This window comes from Malus sylvestris, chromosome 13 (genome assembly GCF_916048215.2).
Source record: "Malus sylvestris chromosome 13, drMalSylv7.2, whole genome shotgun sequence".
Lineage (NCBI taxonomy): Eukaryota > Viridiplantae > Streptophyta > Magnoliopsida > Rosales > Rosaceae > Malus > Malus sylvestris.
In genome coordinates, this window is record NC_062272.1 from 24,652,771 (window position 1) to 24,678,891 (window position 26,121).

At 36.1% G+C, this 26,121-nt stretch overlaps 1 protein-coding gene and 1 pseudogene across 1 annotated transcript; both read left to right on the top strand.

The window, feature by feature from the left end:
* The first annotated feature begins 3,578 nt into the window (after positions 1–3,578).
* Positions 3,579–6,689, top strand: LOC126595160 (uncharacterized; annotated as a pseudogene).
* Positions 6,690–20,526: 13,837 nt separating this feature from the next.
* On the top strand, positions 20,527–25,659 carry LOC126594784 (oxysterol-binding protein-related protein 4C-like). The gene is made up of 7 exons (XM_050261041.1): positions 20,527–20,731; positions 22,567–22,722; positions 23,128–23,373; positions 23,536–23,632; positions 23,979–24,264; positions 24,540–24,642; positions 25,269–25,659. The coding sequence occupies exons 1-7, from the start codon at positions 20,729–20,731 to the stop codon at positions 25,524–25,526; spliced, it is 1,149 nt and encodes a 382-aa protein (XP_050116998.1). The 5' UTR covers positions 20,527–20,728; the 3' UTR covers positions 25,527–25,659.
* Positions 25,660–26,121: the final 462 nt, after the last annotated feature.

Below are 26,121 nucleotides of genomic sequence, written 5' to 3' on the forward strand. Positions count from 1 at the left end.
AAAAACCAATCAAATTCCCAACTTACTTCCACTTCCAGTAAGCAAACAATTCATATATACATATAATATAACAAAAAATTGATTGATAACACCTGAGTTTCATATAAAAAAAAAACCATCAACAAATCAATTGAGACTGCTCAGACAAAGTAAGGAGAAGAGAAATTACAGCAAAAGGCAATGATACCTGCAAATTGATAAAAACCCAGCAATTTGTAATTAATACAAAGTTATAAATCTCCTCAAACCATACCTGCAGATTAATGAAAACCCAGATGGGTCCTGGGTTTCCTGAACTTATTCCAGGAAGCAACGTCGTCAAAGTACAAGACGCCGACGTGGATCTTCTCGAATCTAACCCGGAACTCGTACCGATGGGTGCTCCCGAATCGGACCCTGCCCACACCAATACATTGGAGTTTATGCAATTGGTTTCTGTTCTCAACCAGAGTTGTCCTAGCCTTATCAATCAAATCCTTCAAAACCCAAAAATCAAAATTAAAAACTAAAGTTTCCCAATTTTATCTGAAAAAGAAAATTGAAAATTAGTTGTTTGGCCGAAAGAAGTTTGCGGCACGGATCTTCCAAAGTTGACAATTATTCTTGAATCTTCTTTATCCTCAAAATCAGCTTCATCGGGTTTGCATTATCTAGGTACATTTGTTGGAACTCCCTGTAGAGCTGGGTGCTGGACCACCATTGGAGAAGGGTTTTGGGAGACGACTGACGAAGAGTGATGGATAGGAGGAGATGACTGATGGAGAACGACAGATGGGAAGGGACAACGCACACTTGACAACGAGAGAGAATGAGTTCGAGGTCCAGTCTCCAGTGACAGAGTCGAGGACTCGAGACGAGAGAGAAACCAGGGTAAAACTAACGGTTCAGATTGAATGGTAGCTTACTCTTCAATCTCATCCATCCATTGCAATTACAAACGGCCCGGTCTTGGTACCCGTTTTCTATATTTTTGGAACCGGCCCACCCCTAAATTTTCAAAGGCCCACCCAGTTTCTCTTTTTAAAAATTAGGAATCAGTCCGTACCCCTTTCGAACCTTGATTACCCGCCCCGACCTGCGGTTCCTATACCCGTTTGCCCACCCCTAGCCCAAGGCATTGGACCAAAGCCTTAATAGGCTATTAAAAGCCCTGAAAAGGAATGGGATCCAAGCCCAAAAATGGGTTGGAATGTCAAGGGCCGAGAGTTAGGAATCAGGCCTAAAACTAGGTAAGATCCAGCAGCCTAACAGAGGCAGCGATTGTGTGCTTCGTGGGCATATAGGACACCACAGCCCTCGAGCTGGTGTCATGTGTTGGGTCGAGCCCAAACAAGAAAAAAGGTAAGGTCGAGTTATGTGTTACAGGCTACGATCTGTGAGCCCAGATAAATCTCTCCAAAAAGGCTAAGAAATCAAAGCCCAAGGGGCTAACATTTTGGACCAAAAAGCAGTCAAGCCCAAGTGGGCTCGAGTAAGGACCAAAAACATCCGAACGTTACTGGATGAGTTCGCCGGAGTTAAGACCAGCGTCACCACATTGGGTGGCCGTGTTCTTGGTGAATTTTTGGTCGGGGAAGTTCAGGTTCAAACTGGAACCCTATTATGAACAGATAATTTTGATTTCTCAACATTGGGTGTGAAAACCATGGGGATTTCGAATTGAAACCCTAAGAAATCTCGATGAAATTCTATGAGAGTTTCGATAATCATCGTTGGAAAGGATGAATTTGCCCAAAAAAAAAAAACAACTTTAGGTCGTGAGTCCCAATGGAAATTGGCGTAGGTGCCATGACTCATCTGCAGGCAAGGGTGGGATTTAGGGACGATGCCATGGACGTCGTCGTTTGGTTTTCATGGAAAGAGGGAGCTGCTGGCTTGAGGCTTGAGGCTCGGCTCAGTCACGCAGGTTGCAGGCCTGGTGACCGGCGCAAGGTCATGGGTTCAAAGAACCCAGGTTGTGTTTCCGATTTCTTTTCTTTTTTTCGTTTTTTTTTTTCAATTCAATGCATATTCAAATAATTTTAATGAATGAACATATATTTGATGCAATTCATGGCAATATAAAACTCACATAATTCAATAATTATGAATATAATGCATACACAACTTATGTAGAATCTAAAATTCGAAAAACGTAAAGTTGAGTCATGCATTATGGTGAATGTTCATGCTATCAGGGCTGCAAAAATATTGAGATAAAAACTGTTGTTTTGGAAGAACCTGATTGCGTGATGATATGGATGAACTGGTCTGATGCAGAAAATTATTTCTTCAATTTCGGCTTTCCATCTTCAAAGCTTATATCACGTTCAACATAAGAAAAATAAATTGAATCAATAAAGTATATGAATTCAATAAAATCAAAATTTAATCAATTAAAAATAATAATTGAAACGTAATACTTCCCTGATTGAAGACATATAAATTCTCTTTAGTACAGCGTGAAGAGCGTGCTGATAACATGTTGTGACCTATATTTAGCTGAGGGGTGCAGCATAGAGAGAAAGAGAGTGGAGAATAGGCTTTGAGGAATTGTGTGTTAATTCCCCAATCATTGTGCCTTTATTTATAGTAATAAGGAGGAAAGAAACTTGCTCTCCAAATAATACAAAGTCTATTAGGAAATATCTTCTAGATCCCAAATGATTCCTATTTTTATCTCTACTTATGATTTACACAATCACAATATTGATAAGAGCATATGTTACAACAACTCTTTATTTTTAATATATAATGACATGATAAAATATAGGCCAAATTTTTTTCATGATCCTTGTGGTGATACCCTACTTTTAAATAGATCCATGTGGTTAAAAAGCTATATTAATTGTAATCTTGTGGTGAAATTCGTTATCGATCATAGTCCAAATTTGATGTTTCCTCATTCTTCTATCATTTGTAGGGGCAAAATTGTTATTTTCGTTTTTATTGATTCCATCAACCAATCATAAAGTGCCAATGGACATAAATTTTTTTTATTTTTAAAACTTTTAGAGCAACAATAAAAGAATAAATAAACAATAAAATTACAAGATTCATATTATTAGACTTTCTCATTTCAAGAGAGCCAAGAGTCCAAATTCAAGATTTAAAAAATCACAAAGTATCTCGCTGTATTTAGGTTAGAATATAAGTTATTATGCAAACATTGAATATAGTTTCATTTCAAGAAGAATAGTGGTGGACGAGATGGCTAGGGTTATGTGAGAGAAAGGGGGAAGGTGATGGGTGGTCGTTGTGGCTATGGCTGACACGGGTAGGGATTGGGGAGGGATTTCTTTTCTTTTTTTCCTTCTATTTTTGTTAATTATAAAAAAGTAGAATTACCAAAAAGAAAAGAAAAAGAATGGAATGACCTTTTTATCCCTACATGTGAATGAGATTTTGACAGAAGTTTTAATTTGAACTATGATTGATAACGAACTTCATCACAATGTTAAGATTAACACTTTTTTCACCACATTGATTGATTTAAAAATAGTGTCTCATCACAGGAATCAAGAAAAAAAAAGCCTAAAATATACAAACTAAGAAATAAAGCATATTTAAATATAACAATAAACATGATAAAATAAGAATACGCGTGAGTTTTTTTTTTATTACACTAAGTTCGAAAAATTTAGGATCGATACATTCTAATTGCCATCCAAATTTTTTAAAATTTTTTAGAATCAGAAATGTTCGGACTCAGAGTGGAATTTTTTTTGTTCAAATTGGAATTTTCAATCCAACTTGCACCCTGGAGCTGAGGGATCAGTTTGGGACGAAAACAAAGTTGGGAGACCAAAGTAGGACAAAAACAAAATGTAAGTGGACAAATTTGAATTTAATCTAGTTCTCAGCTCTTTGGATGCAGCGGCTTTTGATCGAGAACGGCAGGGCTTTGGGTTTTGGCAAGTCGCTTATTACAAAAGATCTATTGGGATTTTCAGATTGATTGTTGCCGTTGCGCAAACCCTAATTTTCTGTAGAATTTAATTGGCCGCGACCCACCCAGGTAGTTTGTGATTTCCCTCGTCTTCTGTACCGTAATTATACATATTTTCTTATGTTTTTAATCCTCAAATTTTGTGTAGTTGTTCATGGAATCCAAGTTTGTTCCTTTCTATCATTTCGTTAAGAAACAGAGCGCAAGTTGCGTTTTGTGAGCTCAACTGTTCGTTGGAGTTCTGCTGAGAAATGGGTTTTAGTAGAACACACCTCTAATGCAGTAACCGTGTTGTTCTGCGTGCTTCATTTCGCATGGTCTGTAGAAAAGGTTCTCCTTCTTATAGATTTTTCCAACTGCGGTGTATTCAAGCGGGACACCACATGTCATAATACAAGCGGAGGAAATGATATATGTTTTTTTGTGTCCCTTCACTTATGACGCGTGGAACACTCGCTTGAATACCAGGTACTTTGAAAATTTCTCTTTCTTTTGAAGTACTGGATGTGTTTGATGAAATGCCTGACAGTGGGAATAGCTGGGTTCAGTTTGATGTGGAAAAATACAGACTTGATCATTATGCATTCTATGGCTGATGGTTCATGAATCTTTTGCGTTTTTTCATTCTTTCAGTATTATAGTGGCAATTAGTTGAATAACTACCATCAAATTAACATGCAGGATATTTTCTGTATTGCTTATTAAATGGGGGAGCCATCACTTTTTGATAAAATGATCAGCCATCTCCGTGCAACATCCAAGTATGAGCATTATAATTTTACTTGTCATTTTCGATCTTAAGATGATATATTTTTGTTTTTCTAAGGCCTTTTACTGCTGTTTTTTGTATCTTGAACCACTTCCGTTGGTCTTGAATCTTGATAAAGTATTTAAAAGTTCAGTTTAGGATGTAGGCACTTCTTAATTCTGGGCTTTCCCTACACTACCTCTTATCATGGTCGTCTAATCAAACTTGACTGTATTACGGTTGTACCACTTCCAACTCCTTATGTTTATGGTCTGTAATATAAGGTATTATACTGGTTATCCAAAGGATCTTGGGCCATCAAGGGTCATCCATTTTACATCAGAACGCGAGTTTGTCCAGCTTCTTCATGAAGGCCACCCCGTGGTTGTTGCATTCACCCTCAGGTCATCTAGAGTTGGTCTCCATCATTTTTTATTTTTTATGTTAAACCTACTCTCTTCAGTTAGAGGTTTAAATACTCGCTTCGGATAATACAGGTGTAATCTCACAAAACATCTTGATGGAGTATTGGAGGAAGCTGCGGCTGAGTTTTATCCACATGTAAAATTTATGCGCGTAAGTAAACAAATACTACCATTAATTATTAATGATATCAATTTTTTGCCTTCAGTTATGAATGCTCAAACATGTTGTACGCTAGTATGAGCCTTGAAAACGTATTTATAAGCAGCATGTGTGATTTAGAGCTTGTGCCTTTACCTTTGGACCTTATAGCCCAATGATATTTTTGGCATTCTTTCGAAGCGGGAGGTGTTAGGTTTAAAGTCGAGAGCTGCCCACACCAGAAAAAATGAAGAAAGAGCTATGTCTTTGATGAAAGCATGCTTTTATAATTCTTGAGGCAACTTTCACATAATTTTCTGTTAATCTTCCCTTAAAACAGTAATCTCTTATGTTTTGTTCTTGCATTGGCATTTTCAGGTCGAATGCCCAAAATATCCTGGTTTCTGTATAACAATGGCAGAGGAAGGAATATCCATTTATAGAAATATTTCATAGTCCACAACAAGTAAGACAACATTTTTTTCCTCTAAAATGCCTATTTTTGTTTGTCCCAATACATGTTTTAAATTGTTCTCTTGTTTTGAACCTTGAACTTGAAGCGAGTCCGTTTTATTTTCTGTAGCATTCAAACAAGTCTTGGTGGCACGCAATCTGATCATGGTTCCATCATGGCATTTAATTTTTCATTGTAGTGGGTTAAAGGCCATCAAACAAATTCGGGATAAAAATGGAAACTTCGTGATGTATTTGTTCCTTTCTGGAAAATAAGAGAAAGTAGTGATTCTCTTTCCATGACCAGCTTTGTGATATGCTGAGGGTTTTCGATTGTAATTTTGACTGAGACCTCTTAGGCACTATGCCCCTGCTTGTCTTTCGCTTGTTTGAAAAATTTTCTGATGCAGGCACAGAACGAGGGAAGGGTTTCTGATGCAAATATTACAAAGTACTCTGTGAAAGTTCTACCAATAAGTTTCCAAGCTTGCTTACAAATTATGATGTTATTTTCTTAAGAAATGGATTTTCCGCCGTCATGTCACATTCCAACCTGATTACATCACTCCATATTCTAGGGAAACCCATGAAGCAATTTTTACTCTTCATGTATGCATACAGACATACTCCCCACTTAGTGGGAAAAGACTTTGTTGTTGTTGTTATTGTTGTTATGTATGCATACAGACACTCGGCATCTTTTTTCCCCTCCATTTTTTATTCTAACATGTCTTTTTTGTCATATCTGCACGCTTCCAGTTCAATTACGATACTAGTGCCTACGGATTTAGACAGATTTTCAAGTGTCATGGGATACAGTCGTCAAATCCACAGTGAAAATCTGGTGACGAATGAGTTTGAGTTAATTAGTTTTTGTTTTATGATTCTTTGTGATGTAAAAACCTTGGCCTATATGTAATGGTTTGAGATGTTTGAACAAAGGGATGTTTGAACAAATATGTTACAATAAATCTCAAACCTTACAGTTCCACCTTAGCTGAAGCACCTACTTATTCTTGTTTCATTACCCTTAAACCTCGCAGCACACCATTTCGTTCCAATAAACGACTTGAAATTGTGAAAAGGGAAAGGGAAAGGGAAAGGTTGTGTTCTTGATGGTGCTTGATTGATGCATCCCATGGGTGCCTCTAGATTTCTTGCTACTATAACTGTGGACCTCAAAACTGCTCACTAGCTTTACTAGTCAATCATATCAATGTTCAAACTGTTGGCTTGTCTCTTATCGGGCCGAACGTAGAGTTGGCTTGTTTCTTTCAAGAGCCTAGTTTTGTCGAGCCGAACAAAATGCGGAGCTCAAGCTGGTTGTTTCGAGATAATTTACAACCATACTCGTTGGTTTAGTCATGTGATGAAAGATATACGATACATAAAATAGTAATATGAACCCGTTTAATCAGTGAGAGTGAAAAGTAAAAAATATGTGAAAAGTATGTGAAAAGTAAAAAAATGGTATATGAATAGCACATCCCTTGTGTAATTATATTACAAGAGACTTCATATCTGCGAAAATATCTCACTTCATACGCCCAATGATAGACAGTCACTTTTCTAATAATATATATGAAACAAATCTTACATTAGATCCGCACAAATCTAGCAAAAACAAGAAGGAAATACTAAGAATTTACTAAACTCAAATTAACATTGTTTCATGTCAATTAGTTGCATGTGGCTCATATTTTAATGTGAAGAATTGCTTGGCAGTTGCTTGCCTTTTCGGCTGCGAAAGAGAATCCGGATTATAGTTTGCCACGCAGAAACTACGACGCCCGGTAAAGCAAGAATGAGGATCATTTCCGGATCATTTTTGTGAAAATTCCGAAGATTCTTTAATCATGTTTATTTATTGTATATCGTGCAGTCAGAAATTATTTTAAATATTATAGTTAAAATTAAATACAAATAGTACTTGACGAAAATTGATCGCACGATTTACTACGAACGGACATGCTTAAAAGATTATCTGGATCTCACAAAGAGAATCTGGAGAGATAGTAAACAAGCAAAAGCAAATTGGGATAATCTTTTCTTTTCTCAATTAATTAATTAGCCTTTAAATTAACTTTTAATTAGAGAAAACAAAGTCTAACATTTCCTAATGAGTGCAGATTATATTGCCGATTAAGCTACCAACTGCAGACAAAAGATTTCAAACACGACACCTCTATATTTGACCAATCATCTTTTCTTTGATTTATGTTCTCACATATGTTGACTTGTAATGAAGAGGTCGATCGAGGTGCCTTTAATTTGGAATGGTTGTGGAATTTTGATGAAGATGTCCAATGGGAGTGTTTTTTGAACATTTTTTTTTATCCATTGGTTTAAATCAAAAGAGGGTAAAACTACTATTTAGTTTTCTATCACAGCAAAAAAGTTAAGAGTAGTAACGTAATTTCACAAAATAAAATTTTACTTTTTTTGTTTAAGCCTCACCTGCATTAAAAATAAACCCCTCTCTCTCTCTCCACTCCCACATTCTCTCACTCTTTTCCTCTTTCCTTCAATTTTAAAAACGAAAATAGAAAGTATGTGAATATAGAGAAAGAGAAATGAGGAACAAAGAAGAGCAGAAGGAAAGAGGAATAAATCAAAGAGAAAGCAACATGAATGAGAAACAAAACCTACTAAAAAGTTGAAAATGTTGTAAAATTGTGAGAATGAATGCTCACAATGAGAAAGACTTGGAAATAGCGATGTATTTATTGTTGTGTAATGTTTTCAAAAGTGGCAATCATTTCATTTGTTTGGTTTGTCATGGATATTGCTCTATATAAAGAGCACTCTATGTATGATCACAAAACACACTGCAAAAGAAAAGAACTGAAAGTAATAATATCAATATCCCTCATTTCCTCTTTTTACATGCAATCATTTTATGTTATAATTACAAAACTAAACAGTGTAATATTTTGCACCCGCTTCGCTCTTGTCTGTAGCAAAGGTTATCTCTCTAACCTTTGCCTATTTGTAACACGTTATCAGCACGACTCTTTAACCTTAACCAGTTCTCATCTCCCTTCACTGAAAAATGCTTCCTCCAAGGATTTTCTTGTTCTTCTTCCTCTTTTGCCTCACCTGCTTGATATACCCTCACGAATAACTGCTAGCACCATGCCTGCTTCTAGTTCTCAATATAACAATTACTTATATCTTTGATTTCTTGTTTGGTGTAGCTCCTGATTACTAACCCAGTGTTTATTTATGTTAATTGTACTATGATTGAAGATGGTGTGGTATCATTGCCCATCTTGAACTGCAGATTTAATTTTACTACAATTTTAGGTGGTGCGGTATAATCGTCCACCATGCTTTGCATATTTAAATTTTCTTGTTGCTTGAGTGGTGCGGTATAATCGCCCATACTTTACTATATCATTTCAATGAGAGTGGTGCGGTACAATCGCCCTCCTCATTAATCATGTAAATCTCAAGCCTAAAGTTTTGAGTGTTTATCATTTTGGCCTGAAGATCGAAATGAAAAATTTGTAAGAACTAGAAGTTCTAACACTATATTCCTCTAAAATACATATTATTGCAAGTTCTTACACATCTCATTTTTCTTTCAGAAAAGAAAATGACGAACTTGGCAAATCTTGATTTTGTTGTCTTGGATATTACTGGGAAGAACTACTGATGAGTAGATTTTATATTATATATTTTACCCTAATCTTAGTATATTTTGGTTAATATATTAGAAGAATTTTGATACTTTGAATTGTATTTTCAATATAGGACCTTCGACTTCCTCTGGAGCAAAACAGAACCAAATGGATGAATTTTGGAGTAATTCCAGTTGGAGGACGTTCGTGAGTCACTTAGCTTGATTGTATCAAAATTTGGGATTTTTCCACCAAGCGGTTATTTTCTGGCGATGAAATAAAGAAGCAGTGTGCAGTGCTGGAAAATGACGTTTTTGGGCTTAAATGACGTTTTTGGAGCCCAAGATGACCTCGGATGGGTTCATGGCCTTCTGGAAAAGTGTTCAGAATATTCCAAACATTAAATCCAGCTATATTGGGCCAGTTTTGGAGCAGCTTATGGGCCAAAACGTGGCTGTTCAGATTTTAGACGAATTTTACTATTTTTATTGAGGGTTTTTATTAATTTTAGTTTGCTAGGGTTTGTGTGGTGGCTTAGCAAATATATTGCTTGGCCGTCTACAGTTTTAGGGTACGCTTTATTTTATGCAATATTGGAGACAGAGAGAAGTGCTAGGGTTTTGAAGATTTTCTACTTGAAGGTGTTTTCAATCCTTTTCTTAAGAGATATTTCTATGATTTCAATTATGAATATGCGGAACTAATTTCTTTTGCTAGGGCGAAGCCTTGAGCCTTAGCATGAATATGTGATTTTTATTTAATTGCTTATGATCGATTGCATGCGTACTTTGAATTGTTAATCACCGGGATAAAAACTATCTAAATGTCGTAATGCCTGATCACCATTAGGATCTTTAGAAAAGTAATTTGATGCAATTTTGGTCGGAAGGTTCCCTGAAATTGACGCTGGCTTCTTGTGATTAATAATTGTAATTTCTCTTAGGATGAATATCACGTCTTAAGGATTGCATAGTTTTTCAAAGGATTTTCATAAAGCATAATGAGTCTTTCATGTTTAGATTTGATCCGAACGTCCGGACGGGTTTCATGTTAGATATACGTTCTATGTTGGAGGTTCCAAGTAGAATATGAATTAGGAAAATCTAACCTTCAAAGTGGCATGTGTAAATTATAAGTAATTGGTAAAAATTCATAGGATTGCTAGGTGATGGTGGAACCCTAGTGTTTTTTTAATTTGATTTTCTCAGAACTGTTTTCTTCTCTAGTCCTAATATTACAGATTATTTATTTTAATTCATTAAATTCGTTTTTATTTTAATTAGGTTATAAAATCAATCACTTCAATTTCTATTTTACAATAATTAAATGGAATCTGATTAGTTCGAATTATTTAATAATCCCTGTGGAGATGACCTTACGAAATCCGTTTATACTACAATAACCTTGTGATTCTTGCAAGTAAAATAGGAGATTTAAGCCTGTTCACATGAGTAGTAAAAATCCTATCAACTACCTTACCTGGGTAGTGGATACCAAGATCCATCTGGAGGTAGGGAATCTTGGAGAAACCATAAAAGAGGAAAACAGTGCATCCTCTCAACATCGGGTGAAGGTCATGATCTTTATCCGTCACCATCTTGATGAAGGAGAAGTGCGAGTACCTAATGGTTGAAGATCCATTAGCCCTCTAGAAGGCATTGAGAAATAGATACAATCACCAGAAAATAGTGATTCTTCTAAGGGCTCGTTATGAGTAGACACACCTAAGGATCCAGGATTTCAAGTCAGTTGCAGAGTACAACTCTGCAATGTTCAGAATTAGCTCTCAGATAAAGCTTTGTGGGGAAACCATTGCTGAGGAAGATATGTTGGAAAAGACTTTCAGCACCTTTCCTCCAACGTGATTTTGCAGCAGCAGTATAGAGAACGAGGCTTTACTGAGTACAACCAACTAATATCGGTGCTCCTTGTAGTTAAACAAAACAATGAGCTTCTAATGAAAAATCATCAGTCCCGACTACTAGATCGGCATTATTCCCAGAAGTGAATGTTGTTTTCCTCGAAGTGAACATCACATCCTCTCATGGCAATAATTACAAACAAGGATGTGACCACAAGCGAGGCCAGTAGAACAAGAAAGGCAAGAATTATGGTGTCCAGTTTTACAACCAGGTTCCAAGGCATAATTCAAGTCTGAGCTTCAAAAATGTAAATCGCCATAAAGGTAAAGCCCATATGAACAAGACTCCTAGAAACCCTGAAGGAGCCTGCTATATGTGTGGTGGCAATGGGCACTGGGCACGTACCTATCGTACTCCAAAACATCTGGTAGACCTGTATCAAACTTCCCTCAAGGTGAAGGGTGTCGAAACCAATTTCCTCGACCAGGCTAAACCAATGGATATACCTGATCCAGTGTTCGATTTATCAGGGCAATTGAACACAACTCATCTAGATGTCTCAGACTTCATTGTGGAAAGAAGGAATGAAGTGTATCGATCCGATTGAATCATTTTTATTTGATGTACTCTTATTATCTGAACTCGTAGTTTAAAGCTCGCATTTCAATTCAATAAAAGTGGCATTTCAATTTCATTTTATTATGAATAAATTGTTTTTAACTGTGATTCCCTTACTCAGAGATGATAGATAAAAACTACGGTTATTCTCAAAACAGGAGCAATGGCGGAGATATTTGTTTTGCAGATAGCGCAACCATGCATACAATACTTCAAGGTCGAAAATATTTCTCAAGCTTTATGCTTACAAAAGTAAAGGTAACAGCAATATCAGGCCAGTCAAATGTAATTGAAGGCTTAGGAAAAGCCCATATCATGTTACCAAATGGAACAATATTGTCCATACAAAATACGTTGTACGCTACTCGATCTACTTGAAATTTGTTGAGTTTTAAAGACATACGTTTAAATGGATACCACATTGAAACGAAAAAGTGCATAAAATGTGAAATATCTATGCATTACCTCCAATAATACCCAGAAGCATACATTGGAGAAGTTACGTGGTTTATCGAGTGGATTGTATTATACATACATAAAGACAATTGAAGCACATACTGTCATGAACCAGAAGTTCATTGATGCAAAAACTTACATGCTTTGGCATGACCGTCTGGGTTATCCAAGATCCACCATGATGGGTAGAATCATTACCAACTGTAATGGACATCCATTATTGAGCAGACACCTTGCTATCTCAAATGAAAACCTTTACAAGGCTTGTTCTCAAGGGAAGTTGGTAATTAAACCATCACAACTAAAGATTGATGTTGAATCCCCATCATTTTTGCAAAGAATTCAAGGGAATATTTGTGGGCATATTCAACCACCATGTAGACCATTTCAATATTTTATGGTTTGATGCATCTACCCAATGGTCACATGTTTACCTCTTGTTTACTCGAAATGTAGCTTTTGCGAGACTTCTTACTCAGATAATTAAGTTGCGAGCACAGTTCCTAAATTAACCCATTAAGTCAATTCGACTTGATAACCCTGGTGAATTTACATCTCAAACCTTTGATGATTACTGCATGACACTAGGCATTGATGTTGAACACCCTGTTCTATATGTCCATACTCAAAATGGTCTAGCAGAAGCATTTATCAAGCTGTTTTAATTAATAGCTCGCACTCTGCTCATGAAAACAAAATTGCCAGTCTCTGCATAGGGACATGCCATCTTTCATGATGCATTATTGGTTCGATCGAGACCTATAGCCAACCACCAATACTCCTCAGTATAACTTGTGTTTGGGCATCAGCCAAACATTTCACATTTACGAGTTTTTGGTTGTGTTGTTTATGTGCCTATCGCACCGCCACAACACACTAAAATAGGACCTCAGCGTAGATTGATAATTTATGTGGTTTTGATTCACCATTTATCATTAGATATTTGGATCCTTTGACATGTGATATGTTTACAGCTCATTTTGTAGATTGTCACTTTGATGAGACAGTCGTCCCGTCGTTAGGGGGAGAAAAGACCATTCCAGAAGAACGAAAAAAGCTGACATAGGTTGTACCCACCTTATCTCATTTTGATCCACAAAACACTCAATGTGAAAATGAAGTGAAAATGATCGTTCACCTTCAAAGTATTGCTAATCAAATTCTAGATGCATTTAATAATGCTACAAAAGTGACAAAATCACATATACTAGCTACAAATGCGTCTACAAGAATTGATGTTCCTGTTGGACAAAATAAAGTGGCAGCGAATGATTCATCAGGTGCACGCCTGAAGCGTGGTAAACCCCCAGGTTCAAAAGATTCAGCCCCTCGATAGAGAATGATGGTGGCACAATTGAATCCAAATGAAATCATTCAGGAAAAGACAATGAATGACAAATTCACAATTCATGATTATGTACTTTCAGAAAAGGAAAATGTCCTTGATGAGACACATGTCCCTAAAGAGACAAAAGCACATGAAAGCAAAGAAATCTCCATAAATTATGAATGTACTAACGAATTGTTGGATTGAAATGAAATAATCATCAATGACATGTTTGCATTCGTAGTAGTGACTGAAATCATATTAAGCGATGATATTGAGCTCGCTCTGTTGATGAATGCAAACAGCGACAAGATTGGCCTAAGTGGAAAAATGCAATCCAGGCAGAATTAATTCCTTGGAAATGTGAAGTGTTTTTGGATCGGTAGTCCAAACCTCGCCTGGTGTAAACCCCATGGGTTACAAATAGGTATTCACAAGAAAATGTAATGAGAAAAATGAGATTGCAAGATATAAAGGATGCGTCGTTGCACAAGGTTTTTCACAAAGACCTGGAATTGATTATGAAGAAACGTACTCTCCATAATGGATGCAATTACGTTCCGTTACTTAATAAGTTTGGTGGGTTTAGAAAAACTTGACAGGCGACTTATGGATGTCATCACCGTGTATCTATATGGAGAATCAGATACTGACATATATATAAAGGTCCCAGAAGGACTTAAGTTGCCTAAAATGACTAACAAACCACGAGGTATGCTCTCAATCAAATTAAGGTGATCATTATATGGGCTGAAGCAATCTGGACGAATGTGGTATAATCGTCTCAGTGAGTATTTGATCAAAGAAGGATATACCAACAATGGCATTTGCCCTTCTATGTTCATTAAGAAATCAAATTCTAGATTTGCTTTAGTGGCAGTATATGTCGTTGATACGAACCTAGTTGGAACCCCTGAAGAGCTCAATAAAACTGCTGAGTATCTAAAAAATGAATTTGAAATGAAAGAACTTGGAAAAACAAAATATCATCTCAGTCTATAAATTGAGCATTGTGCTAATGGAATTTTGGTCCATCAGTCAGCTTACATTGAAAAAATCCTGAAGCAATTTGGCATGGACAAGGCTTATCCACTTAGCACGTCAATGATCGTTTGTTCTTTGGACATTAAGAAAGATCAATTCCGTCCAAAAGAAGATGATGAAATGGTCATTGGTCCAAAAGTACCATATCTGAGTGCAATATGTGCTTTATTGTATTTAGCACAATGTACTGGACCGGATATAGCTTTTTCAGTCAACTTGTTAGCAAGGTATAGCTTTGCTCCAACAATTTGTCATTGGAAGAGAGTCAAAGATGTTTTACAATACCTTCGTGGGACAACAAACCTAGGTCTCTTCTATTCAGAGAAATCCATAAATGACCAGATCCTTGTTGGATGTGCAGATGCTAGTTTTCTCTTTGATCCGCATAAAGCCATCTCACAAATTGGATATGTGTTCACTAATGGAGATACAGCAAGCTCATGGCGCTCAACAAAGCAAACATTAGTTGCTACATCTTCCAATCACTCGGAAATACTTGCTTTACATGAAGCAAGTCGTGAATGTTTTTGGTTAAGATCAATGATCCATCATATTCGAAATTCATTTGGTCTATCTTCAAAGACAAACACTCCAACTGTCATTCATGAAGATAATGCAGTCTATGTTGCCCAAATGAAGGAATGATTCATCAAGAGCAATAAGACTAAACACATATCTCCAAAGTTTTTTAGTGCACATAAGCTTCAGAAGGCTAAAGTTATTGAAGTCAGACAAATCCGTTCCAATGAAAATCTGGCAGACATGTTCACCAAATCTCTACTAAAGTGCACGTTTCATAAGATAGAGCAGGGTATCAGATTACGTTGGCTTCCCAATCAGTTAAATTTGAAGAATGCGAAATCAGGGGGAGATACATATCAGGAGAAGCATCCATGATACATGCTTGTTGTACTCTTTTTCCTTCGACTATGATTTTTCCCACTGCCTTTTCTATCAAGGTTTTAAACAATGCAACATAAGCATGCTTAACACTATATCAAATACAGGTAAAGTTGTACTCTTTTTCCTTCGTTATGGTTTTTTCCCACTGGGTTTTTTCGAGCAAGGTTTTAACGAGGCAACTAATGTTGATATGTGGGCATCCAAGAATGAGTGTTGTAAAATTGTGAGAATGAATGCCCACAGTGAGGAAGACTTGGAAATAGTGATGTATTTGTTGTTTTCAAAAGTGGCAATCATTTCATTTGTTTGGTTTGTCACAGATGTTGCTCTATATAAAGAGCACTTTGTGTGTGATCACAATCACACTGCAAAAGAAAAGAACTGAAAGCAATAATATCAGTATCCCTCACTTCCTCTTTTTACCTACAATCCTTTCATGTTATAGTTACAAAACTAAATAGTGTGATATTTTGCATCCACTTCGTTCATGTCCCTAGCAAAGGTTATCTCTCTAAATTTTGCCTATTTATAACAGAAAACAGTTTTTAATTTACATTTTCTATATCATTCATTCAGTGTATATTTCTTCTGCATTATTCCAACTACCATTCTTCACTTTTGTTCCTTTCTCTTGTTTTCCTTTGTATTTCCCATCTTATATGATGACATTGGCCAACCTCCATAAAAATATATATATTCAGACGCAATTACAACACAAATAACGTCACTAGAATTATAGAGTGGAAGCAGGTAAAGATTAATATCAGTGGTACTGTCAAAGAAATCTAGTTTATGTCATTCTACTGTGACAGATATCAGCGATTGAATCTTTCATCAATATATATAAATACACAGACACACACAATGGATATGTAAGAGCCAAAACTGCTAATGGCATTCCGTCCAGCGTAAGCATCCGAATAATCTGGAATGCAACATGGCATACCCAAAAGCCCTAAGAAATGCGTTAGAAAGAAGGTAAGGTTAGTAATCTTTATGGGAATGAATCACATATGTTGGCTCAGGATTGCTTTGGGAATTTATTGATTGTTACTTTGGTAGGTTCTAGGGCTGGGCTACTTTTCTTTACCCATCCATTAGAACTAGTACTTGGGTTTTTTTTAGCCCTACAAACAGTTGGGGGGGGGGGGGGGGATCTTAATTTACTTATCTCAAATAATACATAGATTCAAGCATTTTTTTTACCTACACTTGTATAAAACTTTCAATTTCTCCTCAAATTTTAAATTTAGCCGATTACTCCCTGAACATTTATAATTAGCCAATTTCCGCCTTGAACTTTAATTTTAGCCAATTTACCCCATGAACTTTTATAAATAGCCAATTACCCCCCCCCCCCAATGCTAAATTTTAAAAAATTTCATCTAATTTTCCATTCATTTTGATCATGTACCACATATGACAAATGTATGGGGACAAAAAGAATGAAATTTTTTAAAAAGTCTAACGCTAGGGTTATAAAATTTGGGGGGGGGCGGAATTGGCTATTTATAAAATTTTAGAGGGTTAATCGGCTAAATTTAAAATTTAGGGGGGAAATTGGCTAATTATAAAAGTTCAGAGGGGTAATTGGCTAAAATTAAAGTTCAAGAGAGAAATGGCAGCCCTAAATAAGTTCGGAGGGGGCAAACCGACAAATACCTCTTTGTTTTGTTTTGTTTTCTAAAGATTAATGGAGAGAGTAGAAAAGAATAAGGAATTCGGATTCTCTCACCTTTCATGCCCTCCTTTCTTTTCCAGTCATTCATTTCGTTGCCAAACTAATTTAATGCTCAAGATACCAAAAGCACTTTTCTTCATATATAAATTTCATTTAAATTTTTTTAACCAAAATTCCATCTTCAAACACCAAAAGGAAAAGGGAATACATTTATTTAAAGAGTAATACTAGAGAGACCATATTTTTGTACTATATCTGTATATCACATAATGTGGCAAATGATGCACATAATCAACATAAAACGAGATCCATTCATTAATTGATATGACATATGCACATCTCTTGAACTCTACAAAAATGTATTAATTTTTTTAAACTCGTTCTTGAAGTGAATCTCAAAGATAAAATGAATTACATGACTGTGTATTAAAGTAATGATCAAATTAACATTATTGTAGATATATGCCCTTATCTATCTTTCTATCTGCCACATTTGAATTCACAACAACAACAACAAAATTGTCCTTCGATGCTGGAAAGTTACTGTTTGGTCGGTCGACGAGTTGGCATGCTCTGCATTCAATCGAAGAATGTTGTTAGCTCATTAGCTCTTTGGTCTGCGCGAATTTTTTAAGGTCAACACATGGTAATAGAGAGTTGGATTCTGAGAGACCTTACCTTAAATGTTACTAGTTTATATGTAGGATTACCAACTGGACAACCAAGAGGTTGGCGCTGATTCTCAAACTCATTAGTGTGGAAGGAAGACATGTGGGTTGGTTATCCTTGGGTTATTCTTGAGATGGACTGCTCATAACTAAGCTGTGATTTCATATATTATGGATGAGCCTGAATGGCTAAACAAAGTTTCAGTTTAATCATAATTGCCCCTTAATTTGTGTTCAAAATCTAAAATGTGTGACTCTAAAAAGGAAGGGACGTGAATGTTTGTCATAGTAATAAAACACTCATTTCAGGAAAGCACTTTCATGGAAAGTACTGTATGGTTCATACAAAAACAGAATCTTTTATTTCCATTTTGCTAAGATAATCATACTAATTCTTATCTTTTTAAGAAATATTTCGAGAAATACTTTTCATAAAGTACTTTTAATTTTTTTTTTTTTTGGCCAAACATAATAAAAAACGCTTATAACTTCTAGAAGCAGGCCCACACAAGTTCTAAGAAGAATGATAATGTGAATTTCATAACATCCTGATATTGAGAAAAACAATTTGATCTTGTTTTGTTTACTTCTCCTACGTAAGGATCGTTCTTTTTGCTTAATTAAGGCCTAGTTTAAGTCTTGTTGTCAGCAAACTTCCTTGGTGCGTGATTTGTAAAAACTAAAAAATAGGCTAATATCTCATTTGTAAGTCCTCAAAGCGGCTTGTGGTACTCTCTAACCCCTAGAGTTGGGTAGCATCCCCTCCTTAACTTTTCATTTCCAAATACTTTTCATAGTTTTCCCAATTAAAATAGGGTTGTGCTATCCACACACATTTTTTTACTTTTCACACATTCCTCTTAATTTCCGTCCGTCGGATCTAATAATTGAAGAAGATCAATAGAAAAAAATTGACAAGGGTGTATGAGAGGTAAAAGGGGTGTGTAAATAGCACTACCCTTAACATAAACTAAGAGTAAATAGAAAACAAGTCAATTACACTATACTCCTCTCTAGTTTAGTGTTAGTAACATTTTGGTCCATGTCTTAGAAATGACACCTTAATATATTCCTGTAATATTGGTCTCTCTATTAATTCAAGGGTGGTGTTATCCACACACACCTTCTACGTTCTACACACTTTCTGTTAATTTATGTCGTTTGATTTTCTTCAATTCATTTGACTTGACGATTGAAAATTGAGAGGTATGTGTGAAAATAAGAAAGGGTGTGTAGATAACACCTAATCCAACATTCAAGTTAATTTATATTTTTGATGTATCACTTAGTCGACTCATGTTATGCTTGCATGAAGTCAAACAGATTACTATATAGATAGAAAATAGAAGGAAAAAAAAATCCCTCAACCTCCAAATTTGGCCGTTGGCCTGGAGGTAGTGTTTCTTTTTTGGTTGTGATCACTTTTTGGTTGTGGCAAGAAGAGTCTTTGTGGTTGTGATCATTATCTCGCTCTATCACAAACGACCCTTGTGGCAGCTATGGATTAAGGATCAAATCAAGATCTTTGAACAACGGCTATTGATGAGAATTGTTGGTTTTGTTTTCTTTTAGTTTGTGCACATGACAGACTATGAGGAGGAAGTCGATGTTTGTCGAAGGTGAGTCATATCAATGCTTCTTTGTTGACGATTGCAAGATCATCAGAGGCTGATATGGTCTTTTCCTCATGATGCTGTGATAGTGGTTCTAAGACTTGCAAAGTTGTAATATTTCTTGTTTGTTAAATATGTGTCTCTATGATTGTATTGTATTCATGATGAGTTCGTAATTGTTAATTTGTGTGGTGTTTCTTTTGCTATGGGTGACCTTTTAGTTACGTTCATCATGTCTGTCCAATTTGGTTCTTGATTGTTTTTTAATAAATTCTTGTTACCTTTTTAAAAAAGCAATATATATTACAATGGTTAAGAAATGCAATATGGAAAATTGATAATATTTTTTAATGTAGTTCTTCTCTTAGAAAAGTTCATTAAAATTTGACACTCTTCAGGTTTGAAGTAATTTTTGAGATGAGCCATGAGGTTCTAATTTCCTAAGTTGCACAATAACATTTGAAATTTTATCAGTTTACACCTTTTGTCCTCATTACCATTTAAAAAATAACACTAAAACTCATAGGTATGAAATGGAGTTAGACATAACATTTAGGCATATTTGTTGATTTGCCCGCTAAACTTGTATGAAGTTGCCAATTTCTACTATGAACTTTAATTTTAGCTGATTACTCTCTTGAACATTTTTAATTAGTCAATTTCTCCATTGAACTTTAATTTGGGCTGATTACTCCTTGATTTATAAATAGCCAATTTCCTCCTTAGCGTATTAAAACTTTTCATCCAATTTTTCATCCATCTTGATCACAGAAACAATACATGACAACTATATGAGGGCAGAAATGATGAACAACTAGATGGATGAAAAATTAAATGAAAGTTTTTAAAATTTAACGTCAAGGGTAATAGGCTAAAATTAAAGTTTAAGGGGGACATTGGCTAAATAAAAAAGTTCAAAGGGATAATCAGCTAAAGTTAAAGTTCAGAGAGAAAATTGACAACTCTATGAAAGTCCAGGAACAAATCAATAAATATCTCTAAAATTTGTTACCCCATTGGTGATTGGTCCCAACACCACCAATTCCCTTGCGTTGTAGAAAGGAAGGAGCCTACAGCATAAAAACGTCTTTTTCCAGTGATAAAAACAAAACCAGCCAAACAACCCCTCTTCGATTCTTAGTTTCCGCCACTTCTCTCTTTCTATTACATTTCATTGAAACAAAAGCACACACCTCTCTCTCTCTCTCTGCCTCAGCTCTCCATCTCTTCAAAGTTACAAATGGTATGTGAACCTTTCTCTCTCTCTCTCTCTCTCTCTCTCTCTCTCTCTCTCTCTTACAATGGTTTTATGTGTTTTTGAATGATTGCTTGATTGGTTTTGGATTATTTCATCTGTTCTGTGTTCCCAACTCGGAAAAATCAAAGATCAACTCAAGCCCGGCAATGGTTTTGCTGGGTTTGTATTGTTCTATGCTTTGTCAAAATATGAGTTGTTTACGGGCCGTTGAAACGGCGGCTTTCAGAACGACAAAAGCTGTTTTGATTTTAGGACTTGCTGGCTTGCAATTGCAGCATGCCAGCAGGCAGCAGCAGGTTCTGTTCACATATAATATTATATCAATATACCCTCTCGTTTTCTATTGGACTCTCAAACTCAGAGCCTCTTACCATATATGTTTATTAAGTACCACACACACATTATATGTATATATTGTTTTGTGTGCCAAGGAAATGAAAATGGCTTTGAATTGTTAATCTGCTGGCATCTTTTTCCTTCCTTTATGATGCCACTTCTTTTACGTTAAGATAGGTTATGTGGCTTGTAAATGACCGCTTAGTACGGTCCCGTGATATTTTTTTTATTTGTAAATGAAAAATTTTAAGTTGAATTATCATCAAAGGAAAATTTGAATCACATTATTGCTAGTTCATCTCTCGCCTCCTAGTGTAGATATCGATGTATGTTCAAAAATTATATATATCTCCGATGATTATTTGTTTCAGCGATAATTCAGTTTCGTCTTTCATATTTGTTTTGTCATCAATTGAAAGTTTCAATTCATTTCTTGTTTTCTATTTGGGGCATTTTTCTTTCTTTTTTTTGTGCTTTTTCAAGTAAAGCCGGCTTTCTATAAAAATTCCGGTAAAATTGTAGTACAAAATAACATTCTTTTCTTTTCTTTAAAAAGAAGATGAAAAAACTTATTTGCTAAGAAACTTTAAGGTAGTAGTTGTATGCGTAGGGACATTGTAAAACCTTTTTGTCTTTTTAGTTCTTCTTTTGAATTATACGCAATGGCGTAATCATAATTTTCAAATAATTGAGTCATAATATCAATAAAAAAAACTTCATTGGCCATTCGTCGAGCACGTACGAAGCACCTGTCAATTCCTGTCAACATATGTCGAAAGTTTATACCAACATATGTCGACAACTACTATTATTCGTAGAGGCTTGTCTAGGGCTGATGTATGATACTGTAGAGTAATGTTGAAGATTGCCTAGGCTTTTCAACTAAAGTATTTCATCGAGCACATGATTGCACACAAGAAGAGAGAAAAAAAACTAAAGTATTTCATCGAGCACATGATCGCACAATAGAGTCGCACACAAGAAATAGGAGGAGGATGTTGTAATTTAGTTTGTCTTAGCTGTTTATAAGGGTCAAGGACAACTAATGACCCCACACAGACTCCACCACTGATTATACGAGAGGTTACATCTCCGATTCAGTTACCAAAATAACATATTTGTACTGGTCGCTGAATCGTGAATTAAACTCTTCTTGTTTGAGGGCGAATCTTTCCAGATCTTTTAGTTAATTTTTGAAATGGTTAGTAATTAGTCACTGGAGACAATGTAAATGTGTTTGGCAACGTTGTAAACGCATCTGTTTCAATAATATACTCATTAAAAAAGTTGAAATTCTAAATATGGTTTTCAATGCCCCATTGTTTGTGTCAATTTATGGGCCAGATAACGTACTCCACCATGTCCTTTTCCAAATAGCCGCTTGTAGTTTGGCTTGGAATCAATTGTATGCATCCAAAAATAGTTTCCTTGACGAAATAGTTTCAAATCGGCTTCTTGATTTGGTGTGGTGGGGGTGGGTGCAGGTCAAGGAGGAGGACAATTCCAGAGTTATTTTCTTGACAAAGCCATTGTCATTAGAAGGGGATTCCGATGTTGATTACAGAGCTCCTAATCTACTTAAACGTGTGCTGAGTCTGTTTAAAAACGCACGGCCAGGATCTGATCTCACACGCTTCCAGGCAAGTCCTCTTCTTTTTGTGGAAACCAGCTAAAAATACCAACATTTGGATTGATAAACGTTCAAGATTAGATATTTCACAAATTCTAACTAATTACAGTAAATTTGGACAAAAGAAAGACTTTTAAGTTTGAATATTGTTTGTTATAATGTTTATTATTAAAATTTTTGCTAAGTTGCAAATTTTTGTTATAAAACTTGTTATAGTAATTAGCTCGAACCAGCTTAGGCTAGGTATCAAGCTTGAATTTTGTAAGCTCGCTCAAACTCAGCTCGCATAAGAAGCAAGTCAATTCTAGCTCAAGTTCAAACACTAAATATCACACAGCAGTGTATTCTTGATTGATTGTAAATGGTCAATGCTATTGGTAACTGATTTTTTTTTTTACCTCTCTTGCAATTTCAGCTGTCACCGCTGTTTAACATTCCCAAGTCACACCTCCAGTGTTTCGGTGAATCAGTGTACTGCGTTGGTATTGATTTGTTAGGAAGGTGCAACAGAGCCGAAACCCCTCATGACAGGTTCTCAGCTGTTGTATCTTGGAGCATTTCTACTTTGCGTCCTATGATCTTCGGAATTGCTCCTTACAACCCCATTCTTGGAGAAACCCATCATGTTACAAGGGGGAACCTCAATGTTCTACTTGAGCAGGTGCTTGTATTTATTATTCTGCTGAGCTTTTCTCCGATTGATGCTGCCATGATGGTCCAGCTTGAACTAAATGTCACTAACTACCTTGCTGAGTGGCGAGTTTGTGATTCTATATGCATATATTGACTAACGTTATTGCTTTTTTTGGTTGCATGCTTGCAGGTTTCACATCATCCACCAGTTACCGCTCTTCATGCAACCGATGAAAAAGAAAACCTTGAAATGATCTGGTGTCAACATCCTACTCCCAAATTCTATGGTACTCTCTTCTTCGTAAAAATCATAGTGATCATTAATATAAAAGAAGCAATCCTAATCGGGTTTCAAGTTTCAAGTGTCATGTGAGAATATACATATTACCACTTTACGCAGGGTCTGGGAGAGCGGGAGCCTTGTGCACTGGGTACGACCTTTTTATTGTATGAGTCCACAGACCCTGCGTAAAGCGGGAGCCTTGTGCACTGTGGACTCATACAATGATAAAGAAAATTTCAGTCTCATCTGAACTTTGCTGCTGTTTATGTTAATTGACTTTTGAAGTATTTTTTCAAATATTCTGTTGTGTTTAAATGTCATATTGATCCTTATCGAGAACCATGATGCAGGTACTTCAGTGGAAACGGAGGTGCATGGAAAACGTCAGTTGAAGCTCCTGAATCACAGAGAAACTTATGAAATGAACTCACCAAAACTCTTAATAAAGTTCCTCCCATTGCCTTGGGTTGATTGGGTTGGTGAAAATAGAATCCGGTGTCATGAGACGGGCCTTGAAGCGGAGTTATATTATGGAAGCAATTCATGGATTAGGGGAAATCCTAGAACAATTAAGGGAAAGATCTTTGACTCAACAACATTCGAGCTTCTTTATGAGATACATGGTCAGTGGGATAGGTAATTCAAGGCTTCATTCTTCTTTCCAAGTGCCGCTATGTAATCTGCATACAGATCGAAAACAGTGGTTTGATTGCATATATATACAAAAATCAATAAATAAATAAAATTAACCAACACAGACTACTTTGAAGTTACACCTTGAAAGTTTACGTAACAGTCTTTAACCTTGTCTACTAAATATACTTATGCTTAGCCTTGAAAAACTATACTGACATTTGTTAACACATCCATATCTGTCTAGCTGTAATTCTGGATATTTGATTTCAATGCAGAACTGTCAAAATGAAGGACGTTAGCAGCGGGAAAGAAACCGTTATATACAATGCAAAAGAAGCCATTTCGGGACTGAAAGCTCCGATTGTTACCGATTTGAAGGTACCTAATTCTGCCTCTCTATCTCTGAACTCTTTAGCTTGGATTGCATTAAGTCAATGTGCCCTACAAAATATGCAGAATGATTGCTCTTCATCCGTTCAAAGTCTTTGCCTTTTTATGTGAGAAATTTGTTTTTGTTTCTTTGAATCTTTTTATCTTCGAAGTCCTTGCCTTACCACATATGAGGTTGTGGAGAGTTGTCCTACATCGGAATATTACGGAAAGCATAGACTTATAGGTTTCGTTTGTTAGACATTGACTTGGATATGAAGATACTCCCCTAAGGGGGTTGGACTTTAGAGATCATCAATTTCTTCCTCCAAAATGCCTTCAATATGGTTAATAATCCCGATCAAGCCAATCCTCATTATCAAACAAGGCCATAAAGAGTTGAGTTACTTCCTCTATCGCCAATTAGTTTCGAGATAAAACCCCAACTTCCTCAATGTTAACGGTCACACATGTTCCACATCACCTTATATATTTTGTCCATGTGTTTGCCTTCAAATGTGGTCACGCCCGAGATGACGTGTGAGGATGTGAAAAATTCTCCTACGTCAGACAATTGAGTAATCAACAATGATTTATTGAAATTTTGGATTACTTATTAAATTTGGAACAATCAGGGGGTTTGGCCGAGTGAATCAGCTGTGATCTGGGGAGTGCTGAGCCAAGCAATTCTTGGGAAGGACTGGAACAAAGCAAGAGAGGCAAAGAAAGTAGTGGAAGAAAAACAGAGGGAGCTGCTGAGAGAGAGGGAAGCAAAAGGTGAAACTTGGGTTCCCAACCATTTTAGTGTCGCTCATAGCAAAGAAGGTGGTGGGTGGGACTGCGCACCCATCCAGCAATGGGTGCCACCAGCTCCTATTTCTGTACCCTTGTAACTATTTTCCATCATCATAAAACTTGGAACTTGGCATCTTCTAATTTGTGTGAATTGGGAGATCATGATGTTGTTCCATCTAAGATTTCTCGTTTCGAAGTGTTTATCAAGTGACTAAAAATGTTTTTGGTAAACGTGTTATTGGGTTCTAAAAGCACTTGAAAATGCATTTTTTGAAGAATAACCAGTTATTTACTTCTTGCATGCACTTCAATTATTTATTTCAAAATTCACTTGCATGTTTACTAATTAAATATTGGTTTCAAAAATATTTTTATAAGAAAAAGCTTTTAGTTATTTGAAAAAGACTTTCAAACACAATTGAATAGGTATTATAATTTGTGTAAATTGATAAAATGGTAGTCCTTAAGGTCGCACTCAAGTTGCTAATGGTTACAAACTTACCATATGAATTAAATGGTAGTGGGGCTAATGGATACATTCATTGGATGCGTCTTGCTTGTTCTGTTTTTAATTCAGAAACATGACAAGAAAAATCTTGTCCATCCACCCAATCGACTGGGATCACCTCTGGATCCCAGCCTGCGGAGTCAGCTGGCTAGAAGATCCCAGCCTTTCATTTTCATCCTGCCTTG